General features: G+C 39.7%; 1 protein-coding gene across 3 annotated transcripts in view; it reads left to right on the top strand.

Moving 5' to 3' along the window:
* Positions 1–7,463, top strand: part of SPRED2 (sprouty related EVH1 domain containing 2) — a 116,343-nt gene extending 108,880 nt beyond the window's left edge. For all 3 annotated transcript variants that reach the window (XM_081941888.1, XM_081941889.1, XM_081941890.1), the window contains exons 5-6: positions 1,071–1,220; positions 2,026–7,463. In XM_081941888.1, coding sequence (XP_081798014.1) covers positions 1,071–1,220; positions 2,026–2,679 — 804 coding nt within the window. In that variant the 3' untranslated portion in view covers positions 2,680–7,463. The remainder of the gene's footprint in view (positions 1–1,070; positions 1,221–2,025) is intronic.
* The last annotated feature ends 7,852 nt before the right edge of the window (positions 7,464–15,315 follow it).

The following is a 15,315-nucleotide window of genomic DNA, read 5'->3' as shown; positions in this document are numbered from 1 at the left end:
AAAATCCCATTTTCGTGCATGTGTGTGTGTGTTTATATGCAGTTTCCAGCATCTCTAAAGGAGTCCTTTGCATAGTCCCCAACTCAGAATATTGACATGTGGTTTCTGGCTCTGGGTATTTCAGCATATCACACCACTTTGTGACTTGAGAATTCTCACTGTACATTTTTTCAAATTGCACATTGGTTGAAAATAAATAATTAGCTGAGTGTGTAGTACAAATTTGCTCTAAAAAAAATCAGAAATGTGTCTCAAATGTTCCTGGTGATTGAAAGGCAGAAAAATTTGCCCGAGAAACTTAAGAGTGACTTGAAATGCAAATGCAAGGGTATTTAGGTGAGATGGGTGGTATAGAAATGTGATGAATAAATAAAGATAAATAACTAAGTGTTACTCCTTGTTATTTTTCTCTGAATTGTAGTATACAGAGATCTCTTTGAATTTGTCAAATGGGAGGCAGGTGTGTGGGTAGAAACTTGATGTTATGGCTGTAATTTGTATAACAGCAACTTAAATAGATTGGGTACATTTCTGCTTCTTAACGTTAACATTTTAAGACCCGCAGACTTTCAGCTATGCAGTCACTACATAGTGACTCTTCTGGTCTCTGCCAATAATAGCCAGTAGCAAGGGGCAAAGTTTTGTAGTATTTTGACATACAACAGTGCTGTGTTCCCGATGCCTCCTTACTTTTCATGAAATAAGAGGTTAAAACAATGTTAAATCCCTCTATGTAGATTAGGCTGATTATTCAACTAGCTTTTTGCCACCGAAATTGTATATATTGGTTTGTAAACCAGCTGGGTTGATAAAACAACACTATTTTATTAAAAATAATGACTGAGCTGTGGTTCATCCTGCTTCAGATATAACATTGTATATGGATACAAAATTGTGACTTGTTTTCCTGGCTTTTAGTGCTTGACATAACCAACCGTGATTTTGGAAAAGTTGGTCAGTTTAAAATCTAGCTGCTTTTATTTAGGGAGGGAGGTGTGTATTGTAACCCAAATCTGCAGAAAGATTGTATTCACAATTTAGCTAATATTGTCCCATTTGTTTTTTTACAGAATGCCACTGACAGTTCTTCTAATTCTTCTCAGAAAAGAGAGCAGCCTCTACGAACACTAGCATCTTCTCCATCCTTTGAGCATCACCGAATTTGCACCCGCGGCCACTTTCATGAGCAGTTTAGCCCTGAGCATTACCATCTAGAACAAGTGAGCCTCTCTTCAGATTCTTTCCTTGCTGCTCCAGCATGCTGATTTTTCCTCATACTGGCTTGGCCAGAAAGCCAAAGTGAATATCTGCTTGTGTGAAAGCAGGAGCTCTTTGATAGAGATCTGTGATATGAGCTCTACCGCTATTGTCTTCCAAGTCATGACTAGAAATAGCAGAAGATTTATTAGGCTTGGTGTGTTGCCTATTTAAAATTTCCTATTTAAAAATATTTTTTTAATTTTAAATTTAATTAAAATTTAACCTATTTAAAAAGAGGTTATCTTTGAGACCAGCTGTTTCTTACAGCTGCTCAATATGTATATAAAAAACAGCATTGTACATTTTGACTGTAACTGAAAATGCATTGGTATTCTCTCCAAATGCTACAGTCCTGATTGGTTATAGACAGTAGCTTTGCTTTCTAAATTCAGAAGGGATAGTCAATCTTGGGGTACTCGGGGCTTCAGTTAAGGCCATAATAAGTGATTGTGGGAGTTACTGTATACTCCAAAACCCAAGCTTGTATCCTGCTGTGGAGAGGAAAATTCAAGACACCCTTTTTGGTGTCCTTCCCTACTCTAGAGGAAGGGTGCCCTCCTATGGGAATTATAGTTTTGTGCGCCACAATAATTTGCATTGTTGGCTTTTACTGTACATAGAATATTTTAGCCTTTGCATTTACTTGTGTCATTGTCTGTGCTGGTATCTCTGATAAATCTACTGCTAAATGTCATACTCGCCTGCTTGCTTAAAAAAAATGTGCTTTCTCAAATCTCTCTCTCTCCCCTCCCCCCTCTCCTATAGTCAATCTTACGATCGTGCCGCCACATCAGCTTCCCCGATGATGACGAGGAGATTGTACGGATTAATCCAAGGGAAAAGAACTGGGTGACAGGTTATGAGGACTACCGTCATACCCCTGTGCGGGGGAAGTACATTGATCCCGATGATGGGGACTCCTATGTGCGGTTTGCCAAAACGGAGGCCTCGAAGCATGACTACAATTACCCTTATGTCAGTAACACTGACTTTGATCGCGGGGATGACATTAAGGGTGCCGTGATAAAAACTCAGCCAGCCAGATGTAAACAGCGGCGGCGAAAAGAAGACGGGGAAAGGTCACGGTGCGTCTATTGTAGGGACATCTTCAACCGCGAGGAAAACAGGCGGGGTCAGTGCCAGGATGCTCCAGACCGAGTCCAAAGCTGTATCCGCCGAGTCAGCTGCATGTGGTGTGCAGACAGTATGCTCTACCACTGCATGTCTGATCCAGAAGGAGACTATACAGACCCTTGCTCCTGCGATACCAGCGATGAAAAGTTTTGCCTCCGGTGGTTGGCCCTAATCGCCTTGTCCTTTCTAGCCCCTTGTATGTGCTGTTACTTGCCCCTCCGGGCTTGCTACCACTGTGGGGTGATGTGCAGGTGCTGTGGTGGGAAACACAAAGCAGCTGGATGACAGCGCTCCAAGCCGGTGAAGGCCAGTTTTCTTCCCCATCTTGGTCTGGAGCATTCTCGGTTTGTGCCCATCTGAGCCGGCCTTGGGAGCCTGTTGGAATCTAGGAACCAGACGGCTCCTTCTCTTTCCCTCCCACTTGGCTGCTATGCATTGATTGCTCCCGGAGTTCTAACAGACTAATGTACCACATAGACGTTTGTATTATTGATCTGTCATCTAGCAGAAGGTCTTCTGTGTGATTATTCCTTCTCTCCTGCAAGGAAAGCATTTTGAGATGGGAACGGTTGACTGGGACGGAATTTGCAACATCTCACGGGGGTTACCTATATTTAGCAAGCTTGTCACACCCGTGAGAGTATATAACAATGGAGTGAAATCCCACTTTGGATTGTGAGCACCTTGCAGCCAGTTTGATGGTATGGATTCTTGTGTATACAGAAGATGTTTGTGGGTAATAATTGTGCACCATGGTAATATAGGGCCACCAATCGCACAACCTACAGTTCCTGAAAAGTCCCACCATGTTTTTTTTTTTTTGTGGTCTTCTGGGATTTTCTGATTTTTCAGCTAAAATGTGGGAAATGAGCCTTAGTATTATCTGTATTATATGTGAGAATCTGAGAACTCCTGTGATTTCAGACCAATTTTATACACAAAATGAAATATTTATAAATAGGTTTCTCCTCTTCCTCTTTCCCCAGCCAACATCGCCTTTCTCTTCCAAATAACAGTGGAAAAATTAGCTTTGCATTGATGTTCTTCCTGATGAAAGCAGTCTTTATGCTGTGGTGTTCCTATCTGAGGCAAAGGGGGAGTTTGCATGTTTTGAAATTGACATGTACACCCATGCACTTGTGTACCTTGAACAGAAAAAGTGGGAATGATGCTTTTAAACTTTGTCTACAGGTCAGTATGCTAAAGATAAGGGAACGAATCCTCCTCCATCCCCCACTTTTTGGAATCCAGGGTGGGAGTGTGTCTGGAATTAATCCAAGGTCTTATGCTTTCCAAACTAATCCAGAAATATAGGGAAGCCTCAATTGCAAGGCATTTCACTGGCCAGTGTCTTTGCCTTGAAGGCCTTTGAACCAATGAGGGTGCTTTGAACATTTTCTATTATGGAGTAGGACATAGGGCTGCCTGCACCTAGATTGGTTGGGTATGGATTTAATAGAGCCAGAGGGCACCGCCGCTATAGCACTTGACAATCACTTAGATATAGGTAAGAACATGGCTTTTTAAAAAATCATTCAGTTTCTTTCAATGGAAGTGCATTTATTTCTCTCTTTTTTTTCCTTTAAAGAAAAGCCTAAGAAGAATTGACACATACTGTCCCAATCATGAACCCAGAGATGTTGCAGAAATGGGGAGGGGAGAGTTAAAAGAAGCATTTACTCATGTTTGTAGTACCAATGCGTGCTCTAGCTGTCCTCTCCCCCTTTTCTATACTAACCTGCATGCCTTTGTTCTTAGGTAAAATTGACAGAGAACAGTTTCCCCATCCAGGCAGCGTGTATCTTCCATTTCTCAAGTTCTGGATCTGCACAGTAATTATACTGTGAACATAATTAATTCCTAGTAATCAATGTTACTACTTCCTCTGTTCCCAGTTCAGTGACATAATGCACAGATAGGAAGAAAAAGTAACCGGGCAAAGCTGCCCCAGGGTGTTTGTAGGGTTCATTGTCACTGGCCTAAACCAACATCCCCTTCCCACCCCATCCCCAGCTATCTGCTGTGCAGACAATAGGATCAACCTGCAGTTGGCATAAGGCCACCCTGTTCTTCATTCTCAAATGCACTGAACCAGCCTATTTGGCATCTGCAGACAACCAGGGTGAATAGTTCAAAACTGGACGAATCCCAGGCCCTTCTTATCATCTTGCCGATACTAGGACCCTTCAAATGTTTTCGTAGCCCTTAAGGTGGGCCCTGCTGAAATCACTAGGCATCCTGACACTGACAAGTAGTGAATTTCAATATAACTTGGTAGTGTACAAAGCGTGCATGCATTGCAAAACCTGTATCAAACCCACTTTTTGATTTCTGAGTTGTAAAATACAGCAGGGCAAAGTGATAACCTTAATTTTGTGAGGTTCTTATCTTCTTTTAAAAGTCATGTCTTGTGTACAAGGCTTGTAATTAGCTGGGGAAATGATATTTTTCTAATATATGATGTGGAAATAGCAAAGGTTTTATTCAAAGGAATAAAGTGTAGAACAGTTTAGCTATAATATAGCATAGTACAATCTGAATATTCTGAGGCAGCTATAGGCGCTGGCTTGTGAGAACAGGCACTGCTGTTCCTGCTTTGGGCAGCTGACTGCCGGGGCATGCATGACCTTGCCCCTCTCCCACCTCTTCTATTGCACATTGAAAGAAGTCTTAATTAAAAGAAAAGGAAATGGCTTTTCGTTTTTGCCAAATAGCAGCAACCAAGAGTGAACACATTTGCATTGTTCCATACGAAACAGGCCAGCAGCTCCTTCCAGGAGTGTTGTCACTTTGATCTTGTTTAATTGCATATGCAACAATCTGTGATGTTATGGCCAAATCCTGCAGCCACAGCACCCCTGGTTATACTCAGGCATTGATTTCACAATCAGAGGACATTTCCCCCCCCCCCTTTTTTTTTTTTTTTTTTTGCAGCTCTCTGCTTTGGGCACTTCATAGAATGCATTGGACCAATCCAGAAAGACATGGGCTGGGATCCAGCACCCTCTCAATGAACAACCCTCCTAAAAGCAACTTCCACCCCGACCGTTTGCCATGACAAGCTACTCTTAAACTCAGGGCACCTCAGGAGAAGTCTTGAGGAGAGGCCACACTGACTTGCAGGTGTCAGTGTAGAAACCAGCCTAAAAAGATCTTGCATTCTCCTTGCATTGCCTTTAGAGGCATGTTTTGATTAAACATACCCTGTTCCCCTGTTGGCTGGGCCTGTTTTCCCTCCTAGCTGTATTGAGATGATTTGATGCTAAAGCTCCTCCCCCTGTCAATATGGCCCTCCTTTGTGTGTGGTGGGGGGTTGCTTTTTCCCCTTCCAGAGCCCCTGGAGTTTCCTCTGACATCTTTACAGCTGAACAATGAACACTTGGCTGTAAACCCTCCTCTCATAAAGGTAAAGTGAGGACAGTGCAAACTCAGATCTTTGACAGAATTTGCAGAACGATACTGGGACTGGGGCAATTAGTTTTAGTTCTGCATTTTACTGCGAATCTACCTGATTTTTTCATTTTCAGACCCATACCTGAATTGAAATTAATTTACCTTTTTAAAATGTGCACTTATGCGATAATGTTGGCTTGCAGTTCTCCAAACAAAAAGACACAGTACCAAGGTGTCAGGAGAAAGGTGAGCAAAAATAATTAGAGTGTAGAATTGCCTTCTGCTGGGAAATATGCTTGCCATTTAGCACAAAAAAAATGGTACAATTGTTGCCTACAGTTAGTGTTTAAAAAGATAAATACAAAGATGGGATAAGCCAGGATTAAGGCTTGGAAAAATGAGGAACTGAAATTCAACATTCTTTCATCCTTAATAGCAAGTAAAAATCTGAACTAGATCACTTCATCTTTCACATACATAGGGAACCAAGTAATATTTTTTTCTTTGTTTAGCAGTAAGAATTCATATAATCTCCTTAACAGGCTAGTTTACATCAGCTATTTAAAAGATAATTCCTCAATTGCAGCCTTCAATTCATGTGTGAGTCAATTAGCTCTAAAATTTCCATTGTTCATTTTTCAAATTCCAAATTTGGGATTTTGTCTGTAACATACAGGCAACATGACATAGTACAAATGACAATACTGTTGTTAAATATCCTTTTTTGGAAAAGTGCTAAATGGTAAAGGAAGCTCTTCACTTTACGTTAGTATTAGTATTATTTTTTAACTGGGGATAAATTTATGAGGCAAATGCATATTTTATGTGCCTGACAGCAAATGATATCTTTCCAAAGGGTGACTAACAAACTTTCAAGCCAGCCTCAAAAATCAAATAATGGAACAACTTCATTATCCTAGTTATTGTTGCAAAGTTGTCCCATTTTCCTGGATTTCCATAAGGTCTTTCTCCTCTATGAAGCACAACACTACAGAAGATATCTTAAGGATTGTCAAGGTTCCCCATTTAAATTCCCCCTATTTATTTTCTTAAAGCAGCTAAAACTTTCCACCTTGCCTCCTCCTGTAAATTCCTTCTTCCCATCTCTACCTTGGCTTTCTTTGAATCTTTGGCACTTTGTTTCATGTTCCTTCTTTCTCTCTGTGCATTGGAGCAAGAGGGTTGTTTTGGGAAGGAGGCTTCAGAGGGGCACGAGCAGAAATGGGGAGAACTGGGGGGAGTGTAAATATTTCCCATTGATCTCCACACTGCAGCTGATCAGTGTGTGGTTTTCTCCTCCTCTCGGCTTTTCAGTACTGACATTAATCATCTGAGAAATGATTCAGATTTTATTTTTGTATCTGTGGTAACAATCCATTAACGAAAAGGTGGGGTTTTTTCCTCAGTTGTGATTTTTTTTTTCAAGCTATTGCTCACGTTAACAGATTTAAGTGCCTGAAGCAACCTTCCATTATGTATCTGTATACTAAAAGTTAAAAACTCAGTTGTATTGATTTTTATAAGCCTTTTTACCTCTGTGTAAAGAATATATATACAAGTGTATGATGTACATTTTAGTTCTTAACTTCTTTTTTATTGTTTCTAATAAGTATGATCATTGTAGCTATTCCTTTAAAAATGTATCATGTAAATACAAATACATCATATAAAAACAAGTAAGTGTTTTTCATGTTTTGACAAACTGGACACTTTGGTTAATTGATAAGATTCAAGACAAACATCTAGGGCGGTGATGGTGAACCTTTTCGGAACCGAGTGCCGAAAAGATCGTGTGGAAATGTTGTGTGTTGCATGCACATGCTCGTCGGCAGCCAGCTCCAGAAAAGCCGAACTTCCGGGTTCTAGCTCGCATGCGCGCCTGATGATCAAATTCAGATAAACAAGCTGACCTTTAATTAAAAGACTGACTACAGGTGAGGGTATGACAGACTTTCCTGGAATTCAGATAATATGCCTCTGAGTAGATGCTAATTTCTGACTTGAGTGCTGGGTGACATTGGTGGTAGCTACATATATCTCACAGGCATGTGATAGATGTTTTGTGTTGTAATTTCACGCAGTTATTTTGGACAGCACATTGAATAAACATATTTAGGATTGGCTATTCAGCTATAAGGATTATAGGTATTTATATCTGCGAATAAGCCTCATTGTGCTGCCTGCAATTATTTTAACACTTAGCATTTTCAGTGCTTGGCATTGTTGATGGGAAGAGGCACAGTCAAACCAGAATGATTTCATGTTTCAGAGACTTCATTAAGTGTTAAAAACCATTTTGAGAGTGGGTTATGGTTACAAGTTATTCCTTGAAGTAACATCAGAATTTTCCAGCTCCACTTAAGCAGATAAAAATCAATTTCCTATTCTATTCTTGCATTTTGGGTTCTGAGAATTCCTTCCGATATTACCGGGCTCCCTTTCCACAAATAAGTATTCAGTTTCCCAAGTTAACCAAATCAAGAGTGAGATTGCAATTATGAGAAGCTCAATAGTAGTAAATATGTTCTTGTTAGGAAGAGTTTGCAAGAGCAGTCTAATGGGTGATCTGGATGTGTGGCCCAGGAGCCGCTATGTCTGCTATTTGTACATAAGTCGTAATGGTTTCCTGTTTTCTTTTTGGTGAAAGCATGTCCTTGAAACTTCCGAAGTTCCAAAACATACCAAGCTATCAACACTTTTAGTTGGAGGACAGATTTCTGTCATCAAAAAACATTTTGATAATGGCTGATTTCCCCAGGAATAACCAGCAGTGTCAAAACTGAGAAAGAAAGCTTATAAAAGGATGTAACATTCAAAGAGTTTAGAGACAGGGACTTCATAATCTCACTTGGAATTAGTGTTACAAAAGCTTTTTGATTAGACTGCCCAGATAACAGGAAGTTTTCGCAGCTATACAGAGCCTTGCAATTTAAAGCAGATTCGGGAAAAATATATATTGAAGGATATGTTTTATTCTGCTGTCAGATCTTCTCTTGGTCCTCAGAAGTAAAACTCACTAAATTTCACAAGACTTTTCTCCAAATATGTGTGCCTAGAATTTCAGTCTCCATAATCATCTTACCTACATGATCTGTATTTGTCTTCATATCCAAAATAGATTGGGTGTGGCTTTGTTTTTTTATTTCTCTATTTGGAGAATCAATTCCACCAAGTAGTTATAAGATAGTGCAGTAATCTTTTACTATTCCTCCATTAAGATAGGACTGCTGAAACCACTCCATCATGTTCCAGGAATATACTGTGTTTGATGGTATCAAAATACAGATTAGACCATCAAGAGAACTGGAACTGCTTGTTAACTTGTTGGAAATTCCATTTTCAGGGTTTCCAATAGAGTAACGAGTATCATTTTCCCCCAAATCTGGGTTTCTTCCAGAGAGAGAAAAATGGAAACTGGACTCAATGTTAAACAAATCAGTTTGGAAAATTAAACACCGTGTATTTTTTCTACTTGGTTAGAGGAGTCCTTTTTTCATGAAGATGGCACTCATGTGAATAAATATGCATTTGAGAAAAAAAGCAGTGACACCATTAGAGGGATCCCCATGTAAGATGCCTTTCCAGTGAGGATGAATGATATATAGGTTGGGACAGTGAAATGGGTATCATACACATTTTATGCAGATGGTAGGTAGGTAAGGGATGCGGTGACTCAGTGGCTAAGATGCTGAGCTTGTCGATTAGAAAGGTCAGCAGTTTGGCAGTTCGAATCCTTAGTGCCGCGTAATGGAGTGAGCTCCCGTTACTTGTCCCAGCTTCTGCCAACCTAGCAGTTCGAAAGCATATAAAAATGCAAGTAGAAAAATAGGAACCACCTTTGGTGGGAAGATAACAATGTTCTGTGTGCCTTCGATGTTTAGTATTGCCAGCCACATGACCACAGAGGCGGCTTCGGATAGCGCTGGCTCCTCGGCTTTGAAATGGAGATGAGCACCGCCCCCTAGAGTCGGGAATGACTAGCACATATTGCAAAGGGGAACCTTTACCTTTAGGTAGATGGGTGGGTGGGTGGGTGGGTGGATGGACGGAAAGACAGACAGACAGACAGACAGACAGACAGACAGACAGACAGATAGATAGATAGATAGATAATGGATGATAGGTAGATGATAGATAATAGATAGACCATAGCAGCAGTATCTGAATTTATTCAGATACAATTTCACATGTTTTTTACTGACCATTTGGGATTTTCTGGTAGAAAAATTCACTTGGGGATACCCATATTTAATTCAAAAGCATTCTAACATAGACAAAAGATGAAACAATACAGTACTTCATTTACTATCCACTAGTCCAGATGCCTGGTACTGTTCCAATTGCCTCCAACGTCACTCTTTGTCATCACAGCCTGAACGGATGCTTTCAGCACTGTCTACTCCAGCAGATTTTGGCCTAACCAAATGGGTCTAACAAAGAGAAACACTGCAGGTCCCACCTTTCTGGGAAGGTCAAGGAACTAAGGAAAGGACGTGCTGCATTTTTGTTGGGATGCCTCCCTATGGAGATCAGACTGACTCCTCCTGTGCTGTTTTCCACGAGCTTTCCCCTGATTTGAGTTGTGGTGTACAACTTTATTTATTTTTCCTATTGTACTGTTGCATTTTTATTTTTTTATGTGGTTTTGTAAGGGGTTTGTTTTATGTTTTGCTATGTGAGCCACCCGGGGTTGTTTTGAATTACAGTGACATATAAATAAGTTTAATAATAGTATTTGCATAGTATTTTGAGAGTTGCCCATTCCTGTATTATGCAGGGATGAGGAGTTTTCTGGTTGCATTGAATTAAAACTGTGTCTCTGCCTATTAGCCATGTTACCAGGCACTATTGGGAATTCTCATGCACTTACAATTGGTTACCCTTGGGTTTTGTCCATCACCACACAGCAACACGGTCAGCAGAGATATTAGCAAGCTTTGTGGAGAGAGTTGAAAGAATTTGGGTAACGGGTAATTTGAGCCAATACTGTTTCATCAAGATCATAAGACATCCTTTGCAACAAGACATCATTTACAAATATGAGCAATAATTAAAACTGCATTTGACTGTCTATTGCATATTATGCTGCAGGTCATATGAAACAAAACTATTAATATCTAACATTAGGCAGCAGCACTGAAAATATCTAACAAGAAAATGTGGCTTCTACCTAGCATGGGCAGAGTAAGAAGAAACCCTAAGAACGAGGCAAGTTGCCCAAAGTTGTGTTTTTGAAGATGGACAGCTGTGTATCTTTTAAATCAATCAACATAAGCAATCTAAGACTAAGGAAGTTGGTCTTTAAAGCAGAACTCCAAATTATCTCAGTCCCCCCAAAATATTAATCAGCTGCTATGCTTTTCCAAGCTGGGTGTAAAACTTGCTTGGAATTTTTCTAAACTTGGGGGGCATTTCTTCATTGTCAGCAATGCAGTAGGGCTTGCTTCTAAGGGAGAGAACAATAATGGACCTGAAAAGCTTTTTTATTTTGTGCATTTGTCCAACAGAGATTGGGGAGTTAACTTCATTCTCATTGTTTCTTATTAGTGAAGACCATGGGGTAAATAAATATCCACCTTAATACCATTTTTTCTTCGCCGTTCCAAAGGCACAAGTGAAAATAAATATAAAACTACTTGGCTTTTAACCAAAGAAGGATAGTTCAAAGGATGGAAACTGTATGTATTTTTGGTGCAGCAGCTTTGTCTCTCAGAATTTTTAGTCTTTCCATGCCCTGCATTTCTGGACATGAAGGCACCAACGCACATCAGATTTTGTCAATCTTGTTTGCTATGAACTTTGAACAATATGACAAGTTTGGCTGCTTTTGCTGATGCTGATTCTAAAACCCAGATAAGTTGTAGATTGTACTATTAAACTATGGGCAATTCATGTAGCCTCAGAGATACAATTCCAAGAGGAGGAAGGAAGGTATTATGTTTTCACATTCCATCTGAAAAAATAACAATTGCTTGTTTGTGCTCTGAATGAAAAAAAAATGAAACGTCTATTATTTTTTAATGTCTTTTTGGAATTTACAGAGGAAGACGTTCTGATTCTCAAGAGATATTTTTTCCCAATGTGTGGGGAATAAAATGGTTTTCTTTTTCCTTTAGGTCAGCCTTGATTAGTCCCTATAGTTTTCTTGGCAAGATTTTTAGATGTAGTTTGCCATTGCCTTGTTTCTAGAAATGAGTGATAGGTGACTCCTAAGTCACCCAGGTAGTTTCATGCCTAAAGTAGGACTAGAACTCACAGTCTCCTGGTTTCTAACATGGCGTCTTAACCACTAGGCCAAATTGGCTCTCAGAATGATTTTTGGTAAAAGAAAATCTGGGAAACTCCCTAAAATATTCAGTTTATATGTCATTGCTATCTCTCTTGGGTGCAGGGAGATATAAACATCCTGCAGAAAGAAAATATACCCAATACTCTTCAGTTTATAAAATGTATTCAAAGCTAGACATGTTCAATTTCTAATTCATTGTTAACCAGTCTCTATGGAGATTCTCAGTCATCCAGGTCATGGTTGTCCCAAAGGTACTTTTTCGGGAGGCAACTTGATGGTGGGGAATGGAAGGATTTATATTCCTTGTAGACAGCAGGTCATTTGCATTCTTTTTAGAGAATCGTTGAGGCCACTTGGAGGTTTATCTGTGACCTCAGGGTCACCTGAGTGGTGCAAATGTGTGTGGAGTCTTGGCTGCAGGATGTTTTCTGCCCTGTGTCCCTTCACTGTCTAAGTTATGCAATTTGGGATGAGCACCCTTTGAATGGTGCGGAAGTATGAATGGATTTCCAGAAAAATTAAGAGTACAGGAACTCTTTGCACTTCAGTTTGAGATGCAGACACTATTCAGGTAACCCTCAGAACACAAATAAACCTCCAAGTGGCCTCTCTAAAAGAATGCAAATGACCAGCTGTCTGCAAGGAATATAAATCCTTCCATTCCCCACCATCCAGTCAGAGCTGAAGAAGCTTTTTGAGTGAAAAGAGAAACGTCTTCAAAGAAAAACAAGAAAGTCCAATTGCCTCCTGAAAAGGCACCTTTGGAACAGTCTCTTATTTATTTTTATTTGTTTATCAAATTTTAAAATCCATCCATGAGGCAGCAGCTCTTATTTACACGGTTTATAATCCAATAAATGTAAGACTAAATAGAAGAATTCTGGAGTGAATGGGTGAAAACTTAATGAACTACTACTGTTATAAGAAAATATAAAATTAAAGTGTTACTAGGATCTAAAGAACTTCCAAACTAATTAAACTTCTGATGATTCCTTGTTTATTTATTTAAAGTATTTATATAGCTACCCCTCTTTCAGGGGACTTTGGGCTGCTCCCAATCTATTCTTATCTGCAATATGAAAAATTTGTTTATTTCACTGGCATCATTATTTAGTCCCGTTAGTAAGGAATCCGACATATTGTTAAACAAAACCAATGTAATTTGTAAATTACTATTCTAGCTTGTATAGTAAATATATAACTGATCCAGAAAGATCAAAAATGTTTCAACAATACATTATTTACGAAGTGTATAGAGAAGTGACACTAAAGCATCTGGGGAAAGAGAATCAGCAAAACTTTCTCTGTTCTCTACTTCTTCTAGTCAAGTGAGAGTGTGGAAGCCTTCAAGTCTTGGGACTCTCATCGCTGGGTTTCACACACATTAATCCATCAGGCGGGTTGTTTGATTCCGACTTAACATAATGTGTGGACCCAGGAACTGTCCTTTGTAATTCATAATTTATGACCTTATGTAATGTGTAACGTTGCAATTTAAGCATTTTTAATGAGTCTGTGATTGGTAGATCTCTGGTTGGTGGATCCCATGAACCTGAAGTCTACCCAACTTTTCCACAAAGAAAGAGGGAAGACTTTCTGAATGCTCCTATTTCTGATTAAAAATGGTTGCAGAAACAAGCAAAAACAGGTCTTTCAGCCTGCTATCTTTGGAATTCATCTTTAAGATGTAGAGGCCAGCCATGTGTTCAAGGAAAGAGCCAGTTTGGTCTGGTGCTTAAGGCAGCAGGCTAGAAACTGCAAGACCATGACTTCACATCCTGACTTAGCCATGAAAGCCACTAAGTAAAATAGGAGGAGCATTAGAGACTGTATGTTCATCATCTTGAGTTATAGAAAGAAAAAGAAAGAGAGAAAGAAAGAAAGAAAGAAAGAAAGAAAGAAAGAAAGAAAGAAAAAAAAAAGAAAGAAAAAGGAGATAAGAAGGAAGGAAGAAGGGAAAGAAAAAAGAAAAATGAGATAGGAAGGAAGGAAAGAGAAAAGGAAGGAAGGAAGGAGAGAGAAAGAAGAAAGAAAGGAAAGCAAAAAAGAATGAGAAAGAAAGAAAAGAAAACTACAAAAAATTCCTTCTTAGGTCCCCTTGCACTCCACTCCAATTGCAGGGGGAAAATTATCCAGTTCCCTTCCTATTAACCTCATATAGGAAACTGTAAACACTTTAGCCACCCACAGTAAAATGCATTCAATGCAAATGGCAAAATATAATTTGAATGGCTCTTCAATGTGCTGTGACTCATACCCACAATAGCCTTTTACCATAAAGATTAATAGATTGCTGGAGCTTGCCCGCCCTTTCTTCTTGATTTTATTAAGTGCAAACTTGAGAGGAAAGAATAGCAAGACTGCCTTGAAAGACTGCCTTATTGTATGCCTTCCTTCCTTACTCTGCCTCTTCCATACTAATGCCAAATCAGAAACCACCAAATATATCTCTGAAGAATTAGGACTTTGAAAGAGCCCCATGGTCTTGTTTTCCTTTCATCCAGTGTTGCAATGTGCATCCTGCCTTGGGTGTCTGTGGTTGCATCTTCTGCCTACAAAATAGCCACTTGTCAAAACAAGTCAAAACTGTTCTGTCTTCTGCCCTTTGCAGCACGTAGTTCACCTTGGAGCAGAGCTCTTCTGCAGACATAGCCTCATCCTTTTTCTCCTTCCAATAGGGTAGAATTCATTTGGCTTGGCTACATTCAGAGTAACCTATTTTTATTGACAATTTTGAAGAAGGAAAAAGCTTGCAGGTGAATGTCTTTTATTTAGTTACTTATCATGGAATTCTGTCTATAGATCAGAGTATTCTAAAAAGGACGTTGGTAATTACCTGATACGCCTCTTCTCATAGTAGGGAAGGAGTATCCAGGATGGGGTTGACCTTGTCCTCTTGATTGGACTGAGTCAAATAAGCTCTTTTAGCCACGCCGTGGTCACCTGGCTCCACCCAGTTATCGGTGAAGAACTCTATCCAACTCGCTGTGTCATCCACTCTAAACTTTATTTTCGTTTCAAACCTTTATTTATTACTTCAACAGAACAGTTCAACAAACAACATAACAATTTTGCAACATACCCATATCAGGGAGGGGCTGGATACTCCTCTCCCACTATGAGAAGAGGCGTATCAGGTAAGTATCAACGCCCTTTCTCCATAGTGAGGGGAGGAGTATCCAGGATGGGACGTACCAAAGCCTACACGTCCCTAGGGAGGGTTACACATTTGAGTATAT

This window comes from Natrix helvetica (assembly GCF_964273705.1).
Source record: "Natrix helvetica genome assembly, chromosome: 2".
Classification (NCBI taxonomy): domain Eukaryota; kingdom Metazoa; phylum Chordata; class Lepidosauria; order Squamata; family Natricidae; genus Natrix; species Natrix helvetica.
The sequence above is the reverse complement of the archived record's forward strand: the minus strand, read 5'-3'. Positions and strand labels throughout refer to the sequence as shown.